The sequence below is a fragment of the Corvus kubaryi genome, unplaced genomic scaffold (assembly GCF_017639235.1).
Source record: "Corvus kubaryi isolate FWS band 111438036 unplaced genomic scaffold, C.kubaryi_AGA036_p1.0 37395, whole genome shotgun sequence".
Lineage (NCBI taxonomy): Eukaryota > Metazoa > Chordata > Aves > Passeriformes > Corvidae > Corvus > Corvus kubaryi.
The window spans coordinates 5,586,296-5,611,972 of NW_024581134.1; the positions used below are offsets into that span (position 1 = coordinate 5,586,296).

The 25,677-nt window shown below is 48.0% G+C and overlaps 1 protein-coding gene across 1 annotated transcript in view; it reads left to right on the forward strand.

The window, feature by feature from the left end:
* Positions 1-24,649, forward strand: part of NEXMIF (neurite extension and migration factor) — a 64,718-nt gene extending 40,069 nt beyond the window's left edge. The window contains 4 exon segments of the mRNA XM_042040050.1: positions 15,098-15,222; positions 18,898-23,167; positions 23,903-24,053; positions 24,056-24,649. Coding sequence (XP_041895984.1) covers positions 15,147-15,222; positions 18,898-23,167; positions 23,903-24,053; positions 24,056-24,103 — 4,545 coding nt within the window. The 5' untranslated portion in view covers positions 15,098-15,146 and the 3' untranslated portion in view covers positions 24,104-24,649.
* Positions 24,650-25,677: the final 1,028 nt, after the last annotated feature.

A 25,677-nucleotide genomic window follows, 5' to 3' on the forward strand; every position in this document is an offset into this window, starting at 1 on the left:
AAAGAAAGCGTGCAGTTTGGAATAATTTTTGAAGGGGAAAGCTCTCCATTGTGCAGACACTCCTTGAAATGAATAGATCTGCATTAAATGTGTTCTTGAACTTGGTGATGGACTTCGATTCCATCCATTGTGGAGGATATTTCACCAGTGTAAGGGAAATGGTGGGAGTGGGAGCTGCGTGGTTTATCCTTCCATCTCCACCTTTGTGTTTGCCAGCCAGCAGAGAGGGCATTGCTCCCCTTCCCTCTGGATCAGTTGTCTGGGACAGTCGGTGGTGGGAACATCCTTCGGCACACGGGAGGCTCATTCTTCTGCCGGAAGGTTTTAAATCCACATCTCCTGGAGAGCTGTTTCCCCCACGCCTGCTGGTGTCTGTCCCATGTGGGTGCAGCACGGCCCCTTCCCAAGAGGATCCTGCCCTCTGCACCACACACTGAATCCCAACAGCCACGGCTTGGTTGACCCTTGGCAGCGACCGGGACCAGCCTCGCGTGCGTGTCCCTGCTTGGAGTCTGAAGGATGATTTTTGCTTTATCCGACTGAAAGTTTAAATTTTGTCTTATTATAAAGCTGAAGTGATGAGTTGGAAAAGAAGACAACACAGTGTCACAGTCTCATGGTGTCTCCATCATGGGAGATTCCTTGTCTTGGAGTGGGAGTTGATGCCCCGAGTTCTCCAGACCCTGGTGGGAGATGCTGGGATCTCACCTGTGGTGCAGAAGGGAGGGATCCATCCGTCTTCAGCTCAGGGGATGGAGACCTGGACTGTCCTTGCAGGCTGTTAGGAAACAGAGGACGCTCCCTAAGGCTCTGTTGGTTTAGAGCTGGGGGAAGGCAGAGCTGAGAGGGTTTGAGGTCAGACAGTGTTCAGAGCAGACCCTTCCCCCCTTGTCGCAAAGCCCTGTCTCCACTAAAAGGATTTAGAGGCAACTTGGCATAAGAGGAATTTTAAATCTTCTTTTGTGTCTGTCAGTGTTTCCTTGGAGAGATACCTTATTTTTCAGCTGGATGAATGGCCTTTCCCGGATATGGTTGACGCTCAGCATGTCAAAGATGCAGAGCTACAGTGTGATCCGTGTGTGCTAGTGTGGGTGGCATTGGGAAGGCACCTGCAGCCTGGGAAAGGCCATGGCCACCACAAAACCACTTGCTTTTCTGAAAACACTGAAATCCCAAGTGTTGTTATTGTCGAATTGATGCGAGCAGCCATCTGGAATCTGGAATTGCTGCAGGGCAGGGAAAAACTGAGGAGACTGCAGTGTTCCATGCAGGCAAGATGATGGCTCCAGAGCAGGCAACCTCAGCTCAGCATTCCCTGGCTGATCTCAGCTTTGTGTCTCAGCACTGATGTTATTTTAATACAGTTCCATGGCTGGAGTTGCTGTGATTAGCAGAGCAATTTGCAGCGCGTTCTTCAAAATTGCCAATCAATTCGAGCCCAAAATAGACGGAAGCTGCTGTGGGATTGACGGCTGCTGCCCAAAAAAGCCCTGAATGGTTTGTAAAGTCTGAGCAGGACTCGAGGCGCCTCTGTGACGTGCAGGATCCCCAAGCTCCTGCCTTGCACCCCTTCTAATTGCAGAGTGGAGAGCAAGATTGTTGAGGCTAAAAGGGAACGAGGAGTGGTAGGGATTTTGTTAAATCCCTTGGAGGTGGCTGTGTCTCCTTGTGCTGCCACAGGATGTGGAGGTCACATCCTTCCCACCTCCTTTTATCCCAGCAGCAGGGCTGGATTTAGGAGGTTTAGAGGTAAGGTTTAGAAGAGGAGCAACTTTCTCCTCCTTTAGAGATAAATGTGCACCCTGGTCATCCACTGGCACTGACGTGGAGGATGGAATTAGCTGGATTTTGTCCAGCTCAGGCCAATAGCATTGGCAGCAGCTGCTGGAGCACCACAGGGTACAGATGGCACTGTGCAGCCACGTCCATGACACTGTTCCTCCCTCATGGTGTTTCTACTGCCAAGCCAGAGCCCATGGGCTCCATTTTCCTTTGTATTTCCCCTCTCCTTGCTGTTTGCTGGGGTCTGGGAAGAATGTCAGCCAGCATTCTGTGAGGGGGGTAGAGATTTTGGGTTGGGGAGCTCTGGGTGCCCATCCATCACATCCATCATTCCCTTGGAAATTGAGGTGTGCTGCCCTTGGGGCCAGGGACCCCCACAAGGGTGGTCATCCCTTAAATATTGGTGTGTGTTTGGGGGTCAGGGTGACACAGGTGGGTGACAGAGGGGACATGAGCAAAGCCCACCCAAGGGGAAAACCTCGAGGTGCGCTGTCTGGTCTTGGTTTTTCAGGGCAATTGGTACAGAACCATGAATTCATCCTTCAGCTGGCATTTATTAATCTGGTTTCGGTTGGGTTTTGACCGTTGAAGTCTTACTCTTTACAGTGGGCGGCTCAGAAGTATAGCCAGAAATAAGATGGGATTTGAAGCGATATAAAATGTTTTTTAGCTTTGCCAAGGAGAAGTTGGGTTTTTTTGTTTGGCTCTACTTTTTCTCAGCAGTTCCATCATTGCACTCAATTTATCGGGGGTACTTTGGAACTGACAATGAAGTGTCCTTGAGAGGCTGGGAACACATCGCTGCTGACTCCTGAGAAAGTTTTTATAAAGCCAGATTGATTATTTTGAGGGAAAATGACAAAACCCTTATTTTGTGGAAAGCAAAGCCCTCAGCAGGGCTTGGCATGAGGTGGAGACAAAGAGAGGCCTGGAGCATCCAGCCAAGCCGAGGTTTCCCTCCCGTCACATCGTCCCTTGCCTCGCTCACGTTGTGAGCACAGATTTGGGTACGAGTTTTTTATTTTTACTGAAGAATTGATTTCATGGCTGCCCTAAGTGAGCAGAGCTGTGATGTCTTCGCTGATGTCAGGCAGGGGATGTTTACCTCTTTATCTTGGCTGCGGCAGCGCCCGCAGTATTTTCTTCCTCTGTTCTCCAAGACTTGTTAAACGTTACAAACATCAGTGAAGTCCTAATGAAACAATTGCATCCTCGTGGCTTGATATGCAAAGTAACACCTCCAGCAAGGGCTGATAAATGCCCGTCTTTATGATTTTTTTCTTCCCACTACATTCATGTGGAGGGGAGATGTATTGACTTCCTCTGCTCTGGTGCCAGGCTGGGAGAGCTAGGGGTGCTCAGCCTGGAGAGGAGAAGGCTCCATGGAGACTTTGAAGCCCCTTCCAGGGCCTAAAGGGGCTCCAAATAAGCTGGAGAGGGACTGGGGACAAGGGACGGAGGGACAGGACACTGGGAACGGCTTCCCACTGCCAGAGGGCAGGGATGGATGGGATATTGGGAAGGAATTGTTCCCTGGGAGGGTGGGCAGGCCCTGGCACAGGGTGCCCAGAGCAGCTGGGGCTGTCCCTGGATCCCTGGCAGTGTCCAAAGCCAGGTTGGATGGGGCTTGGAGCAACCTAGGATGGTGGAAGGTGTCCCTGCCCATGGCAGGGGTGGAATGAGATGAGCTTTATGATCCTTTCCAACCCAAAGCGTGCCTTGATTTGTGCTCCCCTGTGCCGTGCCTGATGCTGCAGGTGGGATGTTGGGGCAGATCCCTGGCAGGCCCAGGTTGTTCTGTGTCCTCTCCCAGCTCAGGGCTTCATCCCTCTTGCCTTGGGCAAATGGCTGCTGCATTGGTCCCTCTCTGTGCCCCTGTGAGGCCGTGCCAGGAGCAGTCGGATCCTGCGGTGCGGCCGAGAGCTGCGGCGTTAACGCTGGGGGAGTCCCGGGCTGACTGATTGGTGTAGCAGGGTTTGAATTCTGCACTGAATATGACTAATAATCCATGACCTGGCTGTGATTATAGATGAAAGAAAGCTGATGAAGAGACCCTGCAGTGGCACAGAAAGGAATTAGCCATTGTCTAAAGCCGGGGCAGTACCGGAGCATTTGGATTTCACATCTGAGGTTCACGGGTGAATAATTCAGCACTTGAAAAAATGCTTCAGCCTCAGTGTGACATCTCCACATCTTCTTTCAGTGATATCCAAGACTTTAACTAAACATTGCTTCCCAGGGAGCTGGGGCAGCTGTCCAGATATTTTTCCTCTTAAATATCAGCATTCCAGATTGTTACCTGGATACGGATGGAGATTTGGACTGATATCTTAGGAGATGCAATCTCTCCTAATGCGGGATTTTGCCTTCAGAAATCGCCTCCGACTTTCGGCAGAACCCAAAATCTTTCCAAGTAAAATTAAGAGATGTGGCTGTCGACTGAATTGTTGCTTCCATCTAATCTTGTGATCTGCTAAGGCTTGTGGAGTGGGGATGGGGTTATTTGGGAATTTTGAATAAACGAACCAGTTCTCAAAGGCAAAATGCTGGGGCATTTCGTAAACGTGAGGAGGAGAGTGGAGGAAAAGTAGGTTGTGTATAAAACAGCCTTGGAAAATGGCTTGATGTTTTCTGTAGGGGCCCTGTAACCCTAAAACTAAACCCAGTGCTATTAAATCCCTGCATTTGAGTGGAAAGGAAGAACCATCCAGGAATGTAAGTGTTAAAGTGTTCCTACACCCTCAGCTCCGCTTCCTCCAGCGTATACATTAGTATAAGTCTTTAAATAAATGATCACATATTATTCCTCAAATAATTCATCCATTTTCTGAATTATTAGCTAAAAATGGATGGTATCTTATAATTGTCATCAATTCCAACTCCTTATTGGGCCTAATAAGTTCTTTTCTCGGTGTGATAAGTGTTTTGATCATTTCCTTTTCCTACCTCCCCTGATTCCCTTTCTAGTCAGAAGCATTCTCTCCTTCGGATGCACATCACAGGATGAGACTGGAAAGCTGTTGTCCCTATAAAATCTGTGGCCCAGCTGTGTCAGCTGTAGGAAACTACTCAGGAAAATAAACCCGAGTCAGTAGGTGCTGCTTGTTTTCCCTAAGCGTGGGTCACTTTTAGGGTCACCTTGCCAGGCAGAGCCACTGCACTGAGGTGGTCTCAGGGAAAAATGATGATGATGATGGTGATGTATTTAAGAGTTGCTAGCTGCTTGTGTAATTAAAGGTTTTAAAAGCAAAAGCAAATGAGCTGAAGTAGCCTCAGCTTTGTGCTCTGGAGCTAAAAGCACTGGCGTTCCTCTGCAAGCACAAGGAATATGCAGGAATTGCATGAAGTTGGAAGTTTAAAAAGGAAATCGTATGGAAGGGCCCATCTGCTATCAGTGCAGTCATTTATATGTACATAGAAAGGAAAAATCCTTATGAAACTTGGGAGTTGTTCAGGAATATTCAAAGGATCTGGCTAGAAACTGGGATATAATGTCTGAGGGGATTTTGTCTTCCACATCACTGTGGAACATCACCCTTTTTTGGGGGATTTCTCACCGTTGCCTCTTTCCTGGCAATCCTCAGTTTCTCGAAGCTGATGATGGCCTGGAATTCAGCACATGGCATGGCCCTGCCCATGGGAACGAGATGAGCTTTAAAGTCCCTTCCAACCCAAACAGTTCTGGGATTCTGGGATTCCATGTCCCATAGTAAGGGAACAGCAGCGAGCGCTCCCTGAACCAGTTCTTTTTGTAAAACAGGGGAGGAATGAGCCCTTCCTCCCCTTGCTCCAGCTCAATTCCTTCCTGAGCCTAAGCCAAGCACTCCGTTGTTTGGTTTCCTATCTGTGCTTTTATGAAAATTATGTGTACTTTAGAAATTAACACTTTTTATCCGGAGTCCACGTCGGCTAATTGCTAATAAGAGACGAACGAGATTTGTTAAAATTTCTTTTTTTCCTATAAAATTTCTAATTTGAAGATATTAGAAAAGAGGAATGTTTACCCCACTAGGGTTACTGCAAATATCCTGATGAGCTTTCACATCCTCCTCCAGCACCAGCCTAATTACCCTCCTTAGTCCAAACTTTAATATATTACAAATTCGTACAGAAAAAAAAAATTCCTCTTTTCATCCTTTTTTTAAACCTGGTGTTCCTCTTTTAACAGGGAAAAGAAGAGAATATTTCTCATCAAGAAAGAGGCAGTGGTAAAGTTTAGGCCTGAGATTTTTCTTCAGCATATCCCTGTGAAATCCAACTCTTTGTGCTGTTTTGGCTCTGCATTAATCCCTATCTCTAAACCAAATTTTACACACCCTTCTTCAGCTATTTCATAATACCTAGTGTGTGAGGGACTCTGAAGCATCCCCTTTCTTCATCAGCTTCTGTAATCTTAATGCACCTGACCTTGGCCTCTCCTATTTCCTGATGAGGTTCATAGGAAGAGTTTGTTAAGCTTTTCAGACACTGGTTTGTCAATGGATCCATAAATACAGCAGCAGAAAGAGAATCTGGGTAGTAAGTTCATTTAAATGAAGCAATTCTGCCCATCAAGAAATCTCCATCCCAAACTGTTCTTTAATGGCTTTTGTTATTTTAGAGCAGACTGATGTATAATTAGCTTTGGAGAGTCCTCATGTTTTTGTGAGGTTAATACCCCAGGATCCTGCTGAATTTTCAACCTTTGCAGATTTATGAGAGTTGGAGTTTTTAATCATTCCATTCTGATTTTCTCAGAAATCCAGGCCCTTTACATTTCTGATTTATCTTAACTTTATATCCAGAGATGGAGTGAAAATGACATGTTTGGAATACAGTTGCTCTTAAGGAGGAAAGGCAAAAAGCAACATCATGGGCTGCCTTTGGGCATCTTTGGTACTTAAAGGGAGCTTCAAAAAAAGAGGGAGAGAGGCTTCAGACAGGCAGACAGGACAAGGGGCAACACTTTTAAACTGCCAGAGGGGAGATTTAGATGAGGTGTGAGGAGGAAACTCTTCCCTGGGGGGGTGGGCAGGCCCTGGCACAGGGTGCCCAGAGCAGCTGGGGCTGCCCCTGGATCCCTGGCAGTGCCCAAGGCCAGGCTGGACATTGGGGCTTGGAGCAGCCTGGGACAGTGGGAGGTGTCCCTGCCTGTGGCAAGGGGTGGGAGGATCTTTAAGGTCCCTTCCAATCCAAGCCATTGTGTGATTCTATTAATTAGAAATGTTTTTACTTCTGGCCATCACAGCTAAACCAAAGTTTGTGTTCTTACTCATTTTCAGGAGATGAAAATCTCCCCCTCGCTTGCCAGTGCTTTTCAAAACTATGCAGCTGCTGACACTAATTATTGCTTCATTTCCTTCCACTTCTATAAAATATGAGAGAATGACCAAAAAAAACCCAGCAACTTTTCTTAATCATCATCCCTTGCTCTTGGTAGGCAGGAATTCTCTTTATGCTTCTTGTCCTCAAAATCAGGTGCACTCATTGAAACCCTCATGAGTCCACCTGGGTTCCTGCATCTCCTCACCCTCATTATTCCCAGGGGAATATTCACCCAGCCCCATGTGCAAATTCATCCCTCATTTGGAAAAAAGGGATATTTGTTTCTTCCTTACCTGAATCGTCAAGGCTTTCTCAGGTTCTCCATCGCTGGCTGTGGGGCTGTGGAGTGGAGCTGTGCTCATCTGAGGCCAACAACCTTTGTTTGTGACCCTGGGCCATCCTTTTCCCTTCCATTTTCTCAGTCTCTCTGTTCTCCGTTTCCCCACGAGCTTCCCCTTCTCTCCAGTGGTTCTTCCCTGACTCTTCCCTTTCTTGCTCTGCATTTTGCAGCTCTCCTCTCTCGGGTTTGGCAGCTCTCCCTTCTCTAACCCAGGACAGTATTATGCTGAAACCCTCTGCATTTCAGACGTTCCCTCATGCGTTTCAGCTCCTCCAGGATTTTAATTGCCACCTTTTTCCCTTTGTGATACGCTGCTGCTCTTGATGTCTGAGAATACATTTACAGAGAAAGCTCCTTTGGTATTTAACGTGTGCTTTGTCAGGAAGGCTGTAATTTTGTTCACTTCCTTCCTTTTGCCTTAAAGTTGTTTGTGACAGGTCTTGAAACACTCACACCTTATGTCCTCCCAGAGTAAGGTCAGAAACTGTCATTTATTTCAGAGCTGGCTTTAAATAACCTGTTCTTAATATCATATCTGGGGGTCTGCTGGAGTTGAGGCTTGGGCTCTGCAGTAATTGTTGCATCTGCTTTCAGCTGGGGAAAAGTGGAGGGTTGCTATGAATATTAACAACTCATCCATCCTTTACACCTTCTGGGAACATACCAGTTCGGAAATTGTTTCCTCTTTTCATGGTTTTTGTGGTCTCCATTTCCTCTGCAAGCTCCTTTTTTTTAAATCAACTTTATTTCCCCCCCAGATTTATTCCTAATTGGAGGCTTTTATCTGTATTTATACCTGAACCTATTCTCAGCTAACATTGGCTCTATCAGGCCTTGCCTTCTTGTAGGGTTTTAGATGTCTCACTGCTGGCATTGACTCAAAGCCCTTCTTTGTTTCTTTGTTTCCTATTTCTCCTTCACTTGGCCTTTTCTCCCATGTACTCACCATCATTGATAGGAAAAGCCCAGGGAACTGCTGGGAGATGCAATTTCCTTGTGAGGTTTTCCTGGGAAAATAGCTTTGAAAGCAGAACCCTCAAGTCCAACATCCTTTTCGTGGAGTGGAGCAGAGTGGGAGGATGGTTTCACCCTGTTCCTTTCCTTAGGAACTTCACCTTTCTGACCCTGTCAGTTCTGGAAACCTTGGGGATTCTGAATTTTTTCCTTATCACGGGCAAAATTCAGACACCCTTGGCCTAGGTAGAAATGTAAATGGAGGGAAACAGAGCTTTGCTCAGAGAGGTGCTGTTAGTATTGAAATACACCCCCATTTGCTGGCAAGTGACAATTTTGAGCACTTCATCCACTAGTTATGAAATTACAGTGGAAAGACAAGGATCAAATGGAATCCCTGGAATGAAAAGGATCAGGGAGTTTCAGAATCTGGTAGGAAAACAGCATCCTTCAGGTCAGGGAATGACCAGCCTGGCATTGCTGTGGCTGCTGATGCTGCCTCACCACAATTTCTCCATGGGAAGTTCTGTCCTGTGGGACTAAAGGGAAAAAAAATGGGGGAAAAGAACCCAAGAAAAAACCAACCAAGCAGAAAACCACCTGGCTCTTGTCCTCTGCAGAGGTCCAGCTGCCCATGCCAGCACAGGAGGAGGGGTGTGTGTGATGTCCTTGCTGCTGAGGGGAGCTGGGTGCTTGGGGATGGAGCCTGGAGGGGAGAGAGAGGTGGCTCAGCATTTTGGGGAGGGCCTGGGTTCTGTTCCCAGCCAGTTCCTGGCCCTGAACTCGGCTCTGAGCTGCTGCAGCAGTTGCTGAAGTCCTGCAGGGGCAGGAGACTCGGTTGGGAGGAGCATGGTGTGCTCAGCATCCCCCATCCACGGGGAGAGCTGAATCCTCTCCTACTGTTACTCCACTGACTGTAAATATCTCGGAGACATTTACATGGTATTTCTTTTTAAGTATATAATGTTTTCATTCAAAAGTATCACAATTCTTAAAAGACCTGTCAGAGGCTCTGACATGTAATTAATTTCTCTAAAGCTCTTTTTTTTGAAAGATACAACTGCCTATATAGAACACCTGCACTTATTCACAATTCTGCAGGAAAAAAAGCCACAGCTCCTTCTTCTTCGCTTTCTTCCCCCACTTCTCCATAAAAAGATTCTCCTTCACTTTGGATACTCCCTCTCCCTCTACCCTCGTGAGCTACAACACTCAGGATGTGGAAGCTGTGTGTAAATAGGAGCTGGCACATTGTGTTTTGTCTGGGTGCGAGTGACCTTTTGTTAATTCAGCTTGAAGCTGAAACACTCTTGCAACTTTAATTCCAGAGCAGCCACCACCAGCTCAGAATCTCGTCCACCTCTCAGAATTCCCACGTGTGCAGCTGGGCTTTCAGTCAGGTTCCTGGGCTGGTTTTTTATTTTTACCTGGTAGATTTTTTTCCGCTCCTCTGCCTGGGAGGAGAGTATTGAGCTCTGTGGTGTAATGGTGGTGCCCAGGAAATATAAATGAGGTGATGTTTAACCAGCAGTGGTAAATCTCTGTATTTATAGAGATATAGAGATACACAGATTTAAGTGGCCAAGCACTGGATTCTGTGGCAATCATGGCCAGCTCGTTTGCTTTATCCCCTGTAAGTGGCATCCAGGGCATCACTGTGACCATCCCTGATTCTGCTGGAAAATACCACGAGCCAAATCACTGCTGCTTCTCAAGGAAGGGTCTGCAGGGAGTCCTCAGGGGGAGGAAACCTCTCCAGCAGGTCCCTTGGCACAGTTTCTCCTTGGGTTGGCATCTGTGGAGCTGGGGAGGCTGAAGGAGATGTCATCTCCCCACGGCACCTGTGCCCTTTGTAAACATCCACTCAGAAAAACTGCACCAGTCTGGGGGGAAATGGGCATTTTCTGGCTGACAGAGAAGCAAAGCAATTTGTTGCTCTCTTTGTAGAGGGCAGCCATGCAGCAGATGCATTGTTTTGGTTGCATAAAAGGGTGGCATTTCCCCTTTTGTCTTTGTAAAATTAGTGTTAATAGGAACATGCTTAAATCCAAACGTTTGGGTGGGTTTAAGTGAACATCAAGTCCATCATTTATGTGAATGGAGGTGGATGAGGGAACGTGTCCAGGATTTTTAGCTTTGCAATTCAGGTGTTTCCTTCTCTGTTCAAGGGTTCCTTCCGACCTTGATCATTCTGGGATTCTGTGATTCTAGGAATTTCTAGAACAAGAAATAATCTGGTTTTACTCCAAGGGACTGCTGAAGGGACATTCCACCAGGATCTTGCTCTGTGTTGGGAGCAGAGGGAGCTGGTGGGGCCTCACCTGGGACATCATTTTCCAGGCACGTTTGCCTCCATTCCAGTAACACCAACACCCATAAAACTTCTCGAGTGTCTCAGGAGGTTTTTTAAAAGAGAACAAAAACATCCTTTGGGTTTCTTGGCCCCCTGGGCTGAAGGACCTGCACGAAGGCAGCAGGAGCTTTGTGGCAGAGGGTCCATTGTGGTGCTGTGTTTGTGTTCTCCCAGATGTGTGCACGTGGGCTGGTCACTAACAGGTTTTGTACAGTCCCATTACCACTAGAAATGGGAAAATTGACAGGAATCGTGAGGAATGGGGAATTTCCTCAGCTGTGATGCTGAGGGTTTTTAGAGGCACTTGCAATCTTTCACCTGACCTGAGTCATAGGGCTGAAAGGGATTTCTCCAGGTCACTGAGCCCTGTGTATTGCTACCACAGCTCTGCACCCTGTCCTTCTGTCCATTAATTTGTCCATCTTGTGCTTAAAACTAGTTGGATTCTTGTTCAGCTCCACTGCTTGCTTTCTGTGGCTTCTTCCCCTCTCCATCTCCTTGTTTAGCCAGTGACTTTCTGTGGTGCCAGCTGTGATCTTAGCAGGCCGATGCCCTGAAGTCCATGGTGCAATCAGCAAAAGCCCTTCTGAATTCTTCCCTGCGACTGAACGTGTCCTTGAAGCACAGCCAGCCCCGTTGTGCTCCCGTCCTCCTCCTCCAGAGACCTGGAGTTCATCCGACCCCTCGTCTTTGCCCGTCGCCTTCCCCCCGCCATCCTCTTCCTCCATCCACTCTGGCTCCAGTCAAGTTCATAAACTTCAAGCTGGTGCCTGATTTTCCTCCTGCCAGCTCTTCATAATAGCGTGACCCCAGCCGTGCCTCTCCTCATTGGCCTGACACCACTGAAATCTATATTCTCTCCTTTTTATACTTCAGTCTGCGGATGTGTTCTGTGCTCTCCTGCTACCCAGTGTATTCTCTGCCCACTGCCATTATCCCCCAGACCTCTCCTGGTTTAGTTTTTCTTCCCTGGGACACTCCTCCTCTTTGTTATCCCCAGCCTTCTGTTTCTTCCTGTTCTGCCCCGTTGTCAGCTTTTCTTCCCCAGTTGCTGCTGTTTCTCCCTGTCCCTTTTGGGGTCTCACCTTTCCTGGTCACACTGGTCCCAAAGGTCCCAATGTTCAGCAGCTCTCAGCAAACCTGGATTGTCTGTCCCATTTGTACTTCACCTCTGTCTGGCCCTAGAGGAGGATGCCCCATCTGGACCCTCCTCAGTTCCTTGCAGCTGGTTTCTGGAGCTCAGCTCTGCTCTCTGGGTCACTGCAGTCAAGGAAAAGAGTTTTGCCCAAGCACATCCCCTTTGTTGTTGCATTTCATTGTCTTCATTGTCTCCTCCAGCCTTTAGATCTCATCCACCAGCAGCATCCCTTGTGTGCTTCCCTCCCCCTTGTGCACACACATCCCAAAAAATCATAATACTACGAGATTAAGGGTCTATAAACTCTCCCTTTGTGCCTGTTTGCTTGGCTGCCAGCATGCCTGTTGCTTGCCCCCCTGTCTGTTCCCTGCACTCTCCATGAAGGTTGGCCCTTGAGTATCCATCAGAATCAAGGAAAGACAGACTCCTTCCTCATGGACCTGTTTGCAAACCAGTCAAACCACTGACATGAGCAGGCAGACACATGGAGCCCACGGGTGGGATCCTGCTCCTTCCTCCCCCGTTGGAAATCCCAGCAGGACTTGGCTGGCACCATCCTGTCCTTTGAGATGCTTGGGCTCTTCCTTGGGGAGCTCGTTGTTGTTTCCTCCCTGGAGATGTTTCGTGTGCTGGAAGTGACAAATTTACAGTATTGGGGAATTGCTGTTCCTGCTTTTGTCTGGTGTTTTACTCATTGCAGGCCATTACTGGAACACGGTGTGATGATGTTCTGGGGTGAAAACAGGCCACCTGTGGCATTTTACACCAAATCCCTGTCCACCAGGACATCCAAGGAAATTTGGGTCAGCAAAGATGCTGCTGGTGCTCCTGAGCTCAGAGCTGCAGGTCTCAGCTCATCACACCCATAAACAGAGACTTGGCTTGCAGGATGAACCTTCCCACAGAACCCTGGACCAGCTCTTACCCCTCACCCTGCAGCCTGGGGGTTAAACATTGAACAGGGAGGAAAATTTCCATAGTGTCCCTGTTTGGGTTATGTACTTGGATACCTTGAAATGCTGCCATGATTCTCCTGTGAATATAAAACTAATTAAATACTTAAAGGATGATCATACTCCAAGTCCTTTCAAGGACTGAGGCTGTTCTCCTGGCAGGGCCTTTCCCCTTTTAATTGCATGGCTCCAGGGGGACTTTGGAGCCCTTTCCAGGGCCTAAAGGGGCTCCAAATAAGCTGGAGAGGGACTTTGGAAAGAGGTCTGGAGTGGCAGGACAAGGGGCACTGGCTTCCCAGTGCCAGAGGGCAGGCCTGGATGGGATATTGAGAAGGAATTGTTCCCTGGGAGGCTGGGAGGCCCTGGCACAGGGTGCCCAGAGCAGCTGGGGCTGCCCCTGGATCCCTGGCAGTGCCCAAGGCCAGGCTGGACATTGGGGCTTGGAGCAGCCTGGGACAGTGGGAGGTGTCCCTGCCTGTGGCAAGGGGTGGAATGAGATGAGCTTTAAGGTCCTTCCTACCCAAACCATTCTGTGGCACCTCAGCACCTCCCCAGCAGCCCAGTGTGTGGAGCCAGTGGTGCCTCTCTGGTCTCCTGAGACCCCTCTGGTTCTCCCGAGGCTGCAGATATTTTATTAATATTTTCATTAATGGATATTCTAAAAACTTAATTTATTAATATTTCTATTAATTAAGGCACATGTAACAGGCAGGAGATATTATCAAGGAGGCACAAAGCTGCAGCCTGTCACTGGCAGACACAGAGCAGCTTCTACACTCAGACATTAATCTCCTTCATGGAAAAATAACTCTGATCTCTGCTCTGGCTTTTGGAGTCTCTCCTGCTCCAACATGTCAGTGATGAAAGGCCACGGAGGGAGCTCAGGGTGTGGGGAGGGTGCTGGCAGGAGAGGGGTCTTACCACAGCAAACCAGCTGGCGTTGGAGAGCTTTGAGATGGGGATTTGCATCACAGAAAAACTCGTGGGGTTAGTTAAATATTCCTCTAAATATGCAAAGGAATGGAGTTACTGATGCTTGTTATTCTTATCTTCCTCTCGGTGTCACAACATCTTTAAGTTGGGTGAAGGTTTCACTTACTAAGGCGGTTGTAAAGATTTCACATTAATTAAGAGGACTCCACTGCAAATCTGAATATGAATGAAGTTTGGCTGCTGAACCCCAGGGCAGTGAGTACTGTGGGAACAACAGACACTTGACAAATGTTGATGTGAAAAATAAAAAGCCAAACAAAAAGCCCCCAAACCCAGAAAAACACCTAAACCAATGCTGCAATCCAGTACCTGTTCTGTGAGAGAGAAAAAATTGAGTTCGAGTTGCCAGAAGGGCATAAAATAGATTTTGACTTGAATTTGCAGTCAAAGAAGTGAAATTCTGTCAATCAGGAGCACTGATGAGGGTTCTCCAGTGCCAGCCATGCCCAGGTTTCAGCCACATCACTCCGTTGCTCCTACTCCCTCTCCGTAGGCCCCTGGTGGCTTTGAAGGGTGGGGGGACCTCAGTGGAGGGAGGGAGAAGGTCTGGGCTGGATCCTGGTCTCGGGTTCGTTGCTCTGGTGAGGCCTCACCAAGCCCAGTCAGCCTGGACCACTCATCGTTCACTGGAGGTGAAGCTTCACCCGGTGGGGACAGAGTGGGCAGTCGTAGGGCTCTGGGGAATGAGGCTTCCCAGGATGGAGCTCTTGTGGTGAACAGTGGGCCTAGAGATACTTTTCCACAAAAACCTGCTTTTTTGGGAAGTTTTTCATACCTGCCACTGCTTGGAAGGGCAGTAGCTGATAGTGAGGGTGAGCAGCTGTCACTCCAGTATCCCTGCTTTTTTCCAGCTCCATCATAGAGTTGCTGTTGATGAACTGGGATGAATCCTCTCCTTCATCTCTCCACTGATCCATCTGGAGATGGGTGGGCTTTCCTGGCTGGACATGAGTAACCTGCCTTTGCATGGCAATTTTGGGAGATGTGGAGGGTCCTGCAGAGGTGCTGAGCACCTCTCCAGCTGCCAGAGCAGGACTTTGGGGAAGGAAATGCTGATACACAACATTTTCACCTTGCTGAAAATACATAGGACTTGGCTTTTGGAGTGGAAAAGTGACAAGCTGAGAGCCTAAATAAATTGGATTTGTCCTCTTAAGGAGGGTGCAGGCAGCGTGTGAGGCGGTGCGGGGGTGTTTTATTGTTGTTATTTTTTATTCACGGTTCCTTGAGCTGATCCTGGGGATTGCACTGACTGTGGTTGTGTTTCTGGAAATGTGCAGGTTGGCCAGATGCAGTGAGGCATGGAGTGAGCAGAAAGAGGTTAAATTGATGGATGACCAACAAGAGCAGGATTGTGCCTCAGAAGACCAAGAAACTATCCTGATTAATGGGGTGAAAGAAAATGGTAAGGAACTTAATTATGGTACATGAGGGAGCAGCGACAACTTGGAAGCCAACTTATTTTCCTAATTCCTTTTGTGCACTTAATACTAGCAGTTTGTGGGTATCTCTGCAGTGTGGAGCAGGGGAGTAAATGGGTGTTTTCTGCACAGGAATCACTCCAGCCATAAATCTACACCTTTTAAGGCCTTAACAAGAACTTCTTTTGCCTGTGCGTGGGCATGGCTGGGAATGTTTATGTGCACGTGCAGTTCGAATTAGAGATTTTAGATTGGTTTCTTGGGGAAAAAAAAGTCATCCAGGACTTTGTAGCCCCCTCTGTCTGATGGGAATCTTTCCCTCTCTCAGCATTATGATCCCATTAGCCAATGTTAGCAAAATTTGGCTGAAGGATACTTAGTCCCTACAAACTGGGAGAAAATGAGAAATTGGGTAGGAGAGAGAAATCAGGATTGGTGGCAAGGGAAGGTTGGATTTGTGAGCTTGTTCTTGCCTGTGTCCCATCACCCAGCACATGGGATTCCCTGTCCTGTAATCCCTTGTCTGTGCAGACAGGTCGTGCTCCTGGGGGCCACCAGGTCATTCCAGCTGCCACCAATGTGGGTGGGGAAGGATCAGCCCCTTCCAGCAGCCTCCCAAAATGCCCAACTTTGTCTGTATCTGTTTCATCGATTCCATACTTGCTTTCAGAATAACTAATTAGGAGTAACAGTGCTCAGCTGTCTGGAGCCCTGATTGAAATAAATAAGCCTCTGAGCCTTTTCTGAGGTCATTTGGACTGTAGTCTCTGACCACAGTAAATGCAGAGGGAGGCAGAGCCTGATGCTTTCATTCTTCAATGTGTTTTATGTTTCATTTCATGGCTTTTTACAGTTTGTATTGGCCCATAAATCTTCAGACAGATAGATATATTTTATTTATATATAAATTTGATCCTGTTAGATATCAAGGACTTGGTCCTCTGACGCATTCAGATCTAAACAAGTTGGTAGAGACAAATGTTCTTGTTCTTTACCAAAACCTTGGAGCAACTCCAGCCACGTGGGTGCCCATGAGGACCCCGCAGCTCGTGCTGGTGGCAGGTGAGGCACACGCTCACACTCGCTCCTGGGATGTAATTTGGGAGGTATCTGTCCTGTCAGCACATCTCCTTCCTGACTCCAGGGTGAAGCTGCAGCTGCTGGAGCTGCAAGGGGATTTTGTAGCCATGGTCCCCTTGTCTGCTCCAGTGGACAGCACCATCAGTGCTGTCATCCTGATCAGTAAGGAGGGAGATCTTTAGAACCTCTTACCACTTCCATGGAATTCAATTAAACAGGGCCTAAAAAGTGCTTTAATTAGATAAAACATTATAGAGTGGTTTATGGTAGAAAAGACCCTAAAGCCCATCCAGTTCCCTCCTCTGCCATGGGCAGGGACGCCTTCCATTATCCCAGGTTGCTCCAAGCTCCATCCAACCTTGGACACTTCCAGGGATCCAGGGGCAGCCACAGCTTCTCTGGGCACCCTGTGCCAGGGCCTGCCCACCCTTAGAGCCAAGAATTCCTTCCCCATACCCCATCTCAGCCTCCCCTCTGTCAGTTTAAACTTTCAGTTTGAACACTGGTGTGTGGGAGTTGCTGCTGAATCCAAGGCCAGGAGGCAGCACAAAACTCTGGAGCTGCCACCTCCCCTTGCCCATGTGCTGTTGGGTGGATGCTGAGTGAAACTGGGAAAAGCGGTTTTGCTTCTCCAGCATTTTCTGTGTGAACTGTATTCCCTTGGAGCATCAGTTGAACACAGGCCTGATTTTAGGCTGATACAGAGCCCCAGAAAATCAGGTTTTGGCATTTGTATTTCACAAGAGTTAAGTTCACTCACACAAGTACAAACCTAAAGAAACGCCCAGAGACAGTTTGTTTTATATAATAGCAGCTTTGCCTATTGAATGCAGCTTTTGAGATTGAATTTCAGCTTTCTGCCTCCCCCTTCTTTGAGTCTTACAGCATTCACACACATTCTTCTTTTATCCTCAAATTTTCCATGCTTCCTGTCAGCTCCAAGCTGATTTTTATTTTATTTTACTTCTGAAGTGGAACTGCACTGGTTAATTTGTTTTGGTGCTTAAGGAAAAAGATACCACCTCTGCATTTCTGATCTGAAGACTGGTGGGAGGGACTCAAAAATCAGCTTTTTTATTTATTTCCTTTTTTTAACCCTTTTCAAGCAAGCCAGTCTGGTCTTTTCCGAGTCATGCATGTTGAAGATGCTGACAGGCATTGCTCTGCACTTCAGGTTGGAGTGAGGGAGTCTTTGGGAAAAGGTTTGGAATCCTGGGAGCGCTGCGAGGCTCCAACTGCAGTTTGTGCTTTGTTCAGACTTCACTGATGGCTCCATCCCTGAGGCCCTTGTAGCACAAAGCTGATGGGAGTGTTTGGGATGAAATTAGGGGGGTTTTGACCTCCTGCTTGGCACAGGCAGGCATCCCACTCCTTCCACAGCATCCTGTTCCTTTCCATCCTGCTCACCTGCCTGGTGGCAGCCCTGGGGGGTTTTCCAGCGTGCCAGTGGTACCTGTGCCAGCACAAACCTCCCCTTCCCAGGCTGCCAAGGATGCAGGACACTCACTTTCCTCTATCAGTTCGGAATAAGAGCACTCGTGGAGGGTTGCAGCAGCCAAATAAATCCCTTTGCATGCCCCAGCCTGGTGTTCCAGTTGTGTTTTAGAGCACTTGTCCCTTCTTGGAAAGCTTTGGCTCTCGCCCCTCTGCCTTCAGTGGAGCCACCAAAAAAGAAAGACCTGAGCCATGACAAAAGCACCGGGCTCCGAGTTGGCAGAGCTCTCTGGCTGGGATGAATGCACTCATTGGAATATATTTTTTTTTAATACAGAGATATCAGAGCGTGTTCATGGATGAAAAGACATCGTATTTAAATTTCAAGGGTCATATCGTCCGTTGAGCCAGGAGTCAGATAAAAGTACATTCATAACTTTATTCTGCCATAAAAGAAGCGCAACGAGGTAAAACTAAAAAAATCCTTAGGTTAAAAAATCCTTACATGACTAAAAAGGCATTTTTAGCGATTAGGGAAGAATGGCAAACCCCACAATAATTCTAACAATAATTGCTTTAAACTCTGTGTTATCTTCTGCCTTCCCTTGGCGTGGACAGTGACAAAAAGACCGCTGGGTTTTTAAAATCAGCCATCACTTCCTGACTCCGGAGCAGTAAAGCAGCTCAGGTGTGTGCAAGCTCAGACCCCGCAGGGGGGGGTGCTTTGTTTCTTTAAGAATCTTATTTTTCCGTTAATTTTTTCAATGTTAATGAGAACATTTTTATTAGGCTTGTTTTGTTTTTTTAATAACATTGTGAGGTTTGAGAGGCAGTTTCCAGGTAACCGTATGGATATGAGGAGGGAAGAGCGGATGGGTTGTGTGTTTTAAACGTACTCTCGTACCTCTTCCAGCTGGCTGCAGGGAGCAGCATGTTTACCTCTGCCTTCCACGCACATCACCACGTTAATATGATCCAGGAGGGAAGGATTGCTGGGAAGGGCTTCCCAAAGGAGCAGTTGGGAAAAGTCACCACCAAGCCCTGGGAGAAGGGGAGCGGGGTGGCGAGCCTGAGGAGACCTACAAGGGTGGTAACCCCTGTCTCTTTTTGTTCCTTTCCTCGCTCCCTTTCCCTGTTCCCCGCAGAGTCGCACGCCCTGGACGGCGATGAGAGGCCCTGCAGCGCCGCCGAGGCCGCGGTGCCGTTCCCGGCGCTGAGCGCGGCTCCCAAGGAGAGCCCCGCGTGCCACCGCGCCGCCACGGCCAAGAAGCCCTGCCTGCTGAGCCCCCCGTCGCCGCTGCGCCTCACGGATGTCCCCGAGCACGCCTCGGACGACTCCTCCGCCCACGCCATCTCCCTCACGTCCTGCGTGACCAAGGGCATGAGCTCCTGGTCGCTGCCAGGCGACTGCGAGAAGGCTCCTTTCACCATGATGGAGCCCGGGGGGATGTCGGCGCTGACGGGAGACTGCCTGATGCAGCCGAGCCGGACCTGTCTGGGCTGCTTTATTGAATCCAAGGACGGCATTGATGCGGAGCCGGGAATAAGCTTGAAAGTGGGGGATATAAATAGGGATTATGATACCTGTTCGGTCTCTGATATAGGGATTCACTGCATGAGCACAGGAGAAACCATGAGATATGGGGATCAACTGCTTTCAGACCAGCTTTTAAGCTTCCCTATGCATAAATCGAGGGCAGCGGACAAAAGAGATGCAGAAAAATCTGACAGTGATTCAGAGGACCCCACTCAGAAAAATTATTACGAGGGATTACTATTAGACAAGTGCAATGGTGAGGAACCTTTACTAACAAATCCCAACCAGGAATGGGGCTATTTTGAATCTTTCATTAGTGAAAGTAAAATTGAGCTGCTTGACCTCTGCTCCAAAAATGAGCTTTCTGTAAATCTGTTTTCTGAGGAAGACGTGGATAATTACATGTTCGATGATGACGATTCCACCTTGGGAAGTGATGTCTGCTCCCTAAAGATTAGATACGAATCTTTCCAGGACAATGTGCGGGAGAAGACCACCACCCTACAAGAGGACGCCCAGTTCAACTTCTTCCCCAGTGTGTTCAGCAACTGCACCAAAAGGGACAGCAGGAGCACCCTGAAAAGGGGGCCCAGCGGTGCCACCGACCCTTCTCAGTTCAAATCCGAGGAAGGCATCATCTGGGGGGAGGAGGAGGAGGACGGCGAGGAAGAGGACGGCGAGGAGGAGGAGAAAGCTGCCTTAAATAAATCTTGCAACAGCACAGAGATGGTGCAGTACGTGGGCTCCAAGAGGAGCCACTTCTTGGACTCAGTGAATTCCACGGAGGACTCCGGGGAGTTCAGCGACGACAGCACTTGCACGGAGTCCTCCTACGACGTGCTGCGGGATATCAAGGACTGCAGCCGGTACCTGGCCCGGGACCACTCCGGCTCCTTCATCCAGCAGAACTATGGGTTGCGGGCGAAGAGGAAAGTGCGATACAGCGACGACTACCTGTACGATGTGGACTCCATCGAGAATGAGAAGATCCTGGACAAGAAGGAGTGGCTCCCGGACGGGCCCAAGGAGGAGGACGACGACGAGTGGTGCCCCAAGAAACGGCGAAAAGTCTCTCGCAAGGAGCCCCCCGTGATCATCAAGTACATCATCATTAACAGGTTTAAAGGGGAGAAGCATATGCTGGTGAAGCTCAGCAAAGTGGATGCCAACGAGACAACTGTTACTCTGAACGAGGAGCTGCTCAGCAAATACAAGAAGCTGGCCCCACTGAAGGGCTTCTGGCAGGAGAGGCAGCAGAGCCGGCTGGATTTGCTCAGATCGTCTCTCTACCACAAGCAGAATTTCTATCTTAACGGCTCAGATGCTTCGTTCCTCCCTCACCCACGGAAGCGAAAATGCAAGCTAGCAAACAGGCACCGGATTCAAAGAATTAAAGCCATCGAGCAATCAGTGAACAAGCTGGGCTCTTGCTCCTCTGATCACAAGCAGCCTTGCAGCAGTAAGGAGGACGTGGGCCTGAAAGGGCTGCCGGCGTTAGCCATCGCCACCCCCAGCTGTGCCAACGGATTACACGTCCACGACATCGCGGGCATCGCCGTGAAATGCAAACCGCAGGAGCGGGAGCACAAGGGGACGGAGCGGAAAGTGCTCCGCAGAATCAAATTCAAAAGTGAAGCCAGGTTGAAGTGCAAGAAGATCAAAGCTGCCACCAGTACGGCAGAGGACTCCCCAGCACTGGAAAACCAGGACTCTGCAGCGCGTCTGAAGGACGAAAACAGTCCCTGTGCTTCAGACAGCTCCCATCTCCCAGAGTGCCACGAGGATAAGGTTGCTAAAAATTCTCCTTTCCTACCATCCACCTCCTCTTCAGACAAGCCTCTGCCATCTGCTAATATCACCACCAATGTACCCCTGATCCCCGGAGGGTATCTGCAGACGTTGTTAGATGCTTCGGATCTGTCGAGCAACACCGGTATCCCGTACTTCGCCCAGCACCCCTCCGAGCAGCAGCAGCACCCGCTCCCCAGCATCGTCCCGCCGGAGAAGCCCTTCCCGTCCCTGCAGCCGGCGCAGAGCTGCGTGCTCTCCCCGCCCTCCGAGTCGGAGCTGCAGCAGTCGCCCGGCCACTTGGAGATGAAGCAGGGCGGCTTCGGCAGCATGTGGCCGGCCAGCAAGGGCAGCGAGCGCCAGGACTTCGCCGGGGACATGCCGGAGGCGGCCGGAATGCCGAGCGAGTTTGCCCCGGGCACGGACGGCCTCCCCGCCTCTGGATACACTCAAGTCAATCTGAATAGCGGCAAATTGCTATACCAAAAAAATTACATGCCGGATAGCCAACAAGTGCAGTCTGATGATTCTTATCAGTCATGTCATTTCAATAATGGAGAGGGGCGCTTTCATTTCCAACGAGGTACACTCAGTACGGATGATGGCAGGCTCATTAGTTTTGATTCAGTGGGTTCATTGTCAGTTAGTTCTAGCAATTACAGTTCTTTAAGTTTAAAGTCTTGTGAAAAGGACGGCGAGGATGATATTAATGATGATTTCTTGGCCCACTGCAGTCCCAAGCTAGTGATCCAGCAGAGCATAGATGAAATCACCCCTTTGAAGGAGTCCACGGACCTTTTAGACATTTCCAACTTCACGCCTGATAGGTTCCGCCAGTCGTCGCTTTCGGAGATGTCCCCTCCAGACACTCCCAACCTGTCCCCGCAGATAGCTGGCTCTGATGCCAAGCCTCTGGGCACCCTGAAGGGCTTTCAGGAGAGCCCCCAGGCCACCCTCAACAGCTCTGAGAAGGTCAAGTGGAACTGTGGGGTCCTGCAGACCGAGGATCAGGCAGATAATGGGTTTGCTTTAAATAATCACCAGTTCCAGTTCCATATGTTCAACGATGAAGATTCTGTCAGCCTTCTCGAAAAGAGTCCATGCTTGTCAACATTTAATGAGCCATCTGGTCAAATTAGCACCAATAGCAAAGTGTCAAAATCGAAGAGGAAAAGTTCATCCAGCAAGAATGTGGGTACAAACCAAAGCTCTTCCCAGAAAGCCACCCGGAAAAAATCGCCCAAAACCAACAAAGGAACCGATAAGCCGCAAGGGAAAAACTCCAGGCAGGCACCCAAATCCACCAGGAAAGGGAAAAATGCAGCGGGAGTCAACGGCGAGAAGGCTCCGGCTGTTGGTGGCAGGGCGGTCACGCAGCTGGGCACCGTGGCCACGGCCACCAAGGGCGTGACTGAGGGCACTCAGCACTGCGGCCCGGCCGGGGTGAAGCTGGGCAAGCACAACGGGCTCTCCGGAGAGTGGGCGCTGGGAAAAGAGGGGGGCACGGGCTGGTCGGAAGCCAGCCTGGGCAACGCCACCAGCCTCCTGGACGACGACCAGAGGGAGTTCGAGGAGCCTTCCAACATCCTGTCCAACATCGCGTCAGGAATGGCCGATGTCCAGAGGTTTATGATGGCCTCCATCGAGCCCCTGTGGGGGCCCGTCGGCCACAACAGCGTTCCCGACATATTCCGGTCACCGGAGTCCAACAGCCTGAAACTGAAAACTCTTAAAATTTTGGCAGGGACGTCCCAAGAGTCGAAGAAGAAGGCGAACGGTGGCTCGCCGGGGGCGGCGAAGAGCCACAAGTCAAACAACAAGGGCTCAAGCAAAAACAGCAAAGCCGTGACCTGCGACCCCGGTCGCCCCAACTGCTCCACCGGCTTCACCACGGACATTCATGCTCCCTTTTTTGATAAAAACTATAGTAACCTGAGCACTTTAGGCAATAATGGACCTACCCATAAAAAACTCTACCGTCATAAATCCAGTTCGAAATCACTGAGGGATGAGAACTGTAAAATCAAGCGGACGGACCGTGAACAGCCCCACAAGGACCCACCCGTGACAGCTGCTTTTGAGAAACTGAGGTAATGCTGCACCAAACTGGCTGGAATGCCCCTAACCTCCCTCCCACCTGCTAGGCCCGCTGTTCCTCAGTTTTTCCTTCCTGAAAGCAAAAGTTTGCATGAAAAAAAAAAAAAAAAAAAAAAAGACATTCCCCTTTTACAGTTTTGGTTGGTTTTGGTTTTGGGGTTGGTTTCTTTTTTTGTTTGTTTGGTTTTTTTAATTATTATTTTTAAATGCATGAAAATACTTATGACTTGCAAGCTACCTAAAAGAATGACCAATTTTCTGGCTTGGCTGGGGTTAAAAAAACTAACAAGGCTACTCTTTTCTGCTGTTTGGCTTCTTCAGTTTTTAATTACTTATTTATTGGGGGAAAAACAAAAACAAAAACTAAAAAAAAAAACAAAACAAACCATGATTACACGCTCTTTTTAATGATTTTGACAAGGAAAGACTTTTTTTTTTTTTTGGAACATTTTGTAAAAAATAAACCACAAAAAAAAAAAAAAGAGGTTCTGCATCCAAAAGCCAAGATCTCGAAACTTATTTACTTTGCAAATGAGAACTCGTTCCTAATTGAGCTTCACGTGGCAATTTTTGAGTGCTTTCTGGCCCCCTCTGCTGTTGTGTCTCCTAACCTGCATCATCTAAAGCTGCATCTTCTCTACCCGCCCGCCTTTAGCACGTTCGCTCCGTCGTGGTGACTCCAGACGAGCTAACTAAGATGGCATCAAATGTTTGATTTTTTCCTGCAGGGAATCAGACTCCATTCTTCTTAAAGCAGAAACAGCATTTTTGGGTTTTCCTGTATTTGAAGAAGAGACTCCCTTTTCTAGAAAGACAGTTGATGTTTGGTTCTTTTCTTACCATTTTTTTTTCGGTTGTTTTTTCTTTTTTTTTCCCCATCGGTTCCTTTTCGAAATCTGCCTTGTGGTCTGTTGAAATGTAAGTGCTGAAATGAAGAGTTTGAAATTGTGGGAATTTTATTATTTGAAAGCAAACCTAATCTGGTATTCTCTGTGAAAGACTGTTTTAAAAGTCATACTGTTGTACAGTAGTTTATGCACTATTACCCACAACAACAAAAAATTGTGCCAAACTATGAACAAGTGACTGTATTGTATATATTTTTACTTCTCTATCAACATTGGGTTGTGAGTGTTTTCTGCAGCTATGCCTTTTGGTTTTACTAGAAACATTCCAGTTGTTAAGTACTAACCACCCCCCTTCGAAAGCACCTGTAACTCACGATGAAAACGATATTGTTCACTGATACAACTTACCAAAAGTTTTATGGACATGACTAAAAGTGTGCCAAATTTACTTACCTCATTTCATGGATTCACCCTGTGGTTTAAAGCTCATAAAAGGGAAAAAAAAAAAAAAAAAAAAGAGAAAAAGGAAAAAAAAAAAGGGGGGAAAAAAAAAAGAAAAAAAAAGGAACTTTGAAACCGATGCTGGGAAATGGTAACGTCCTCTCTTTGAAACCACGAGCAGAAAAATTTAATGGTGAAATGTTGAGTTTCATTATAGGAGAGAGTTGCAATGGTGGAGGAGTTCAGAAAACCACTGACGGTAAGTTTGCCAGGAACTCAAGTGTCTGCATCTAGAGACTACAGAACAGCTGCTTTTCAAGTGTCTGTTTTCTTAAAGCAAAACCTGTAGCTGAAGATCATTTGAAATGCAAAGTTACATTGCTAATTCTTTGTATCTCAGTTTTATATATTTTATAAGAACCTGGGATAAATTCCGAAATAGGTATAAAACCAGAACTAATACATTTCATACATTGAGTGCTATTTACTTTTCCTTTGAGTAGTTTCTTAAAACATTTTCAATGCAGAGCCTGTCAGAAGCGCTCTCCCATCATAGCTTTGGTGTTTCCTCCATGTCTAACCTTGCGATGCCAATATAGTTTGAACTTTCAAAAGCAGAATCATTCATTTTAAATACAACTCTGAACCTTTTCTTTTATTCAGTTCATGAAACAAATACAACCAACGGAGCTATTTGTGATCTCACCGATCAGGGCCGGATCATGACTGGACTTTATTAAGACAGCGTTAAGTATTGAATGCTAAATGTATTCTCAAAAGGCCTTATTTGTAACCCTCCTCACCACACCCTCGCCCTCCACGAGAATAACAAACCCAACAAAGATCTATTTTCCTTGTGCAACTGAGAGCCTGTGCGTTTTGCTGCTGATTTCTCATGAAAAACCTTGATATGCAAGAGCCCTGGGAGTGATTGGGAGCAGAGGGATGGAGGCTTGGACACGTTACACAATAGCAGGCGCTGAGGAAGAGGAGCCTTTCTAGCAGTGGACAGATCACGTTGCTGATACGGCCACAGTTGTAGATGTGGTGTCACACAGAGGGCAGGACTGGGCTCGGGTTTCCTCCCAAGTCGTTTTTTTTCCACCCACGCGCCAGGCAAAGCAGCAGAATTGGTTTAAGTTAATTTAGCAGAAAAGCAGAGCGATCACTTAAAATCAAAGTGGAGATGCAGAGTGTTAGTTTAGAGTAATGTT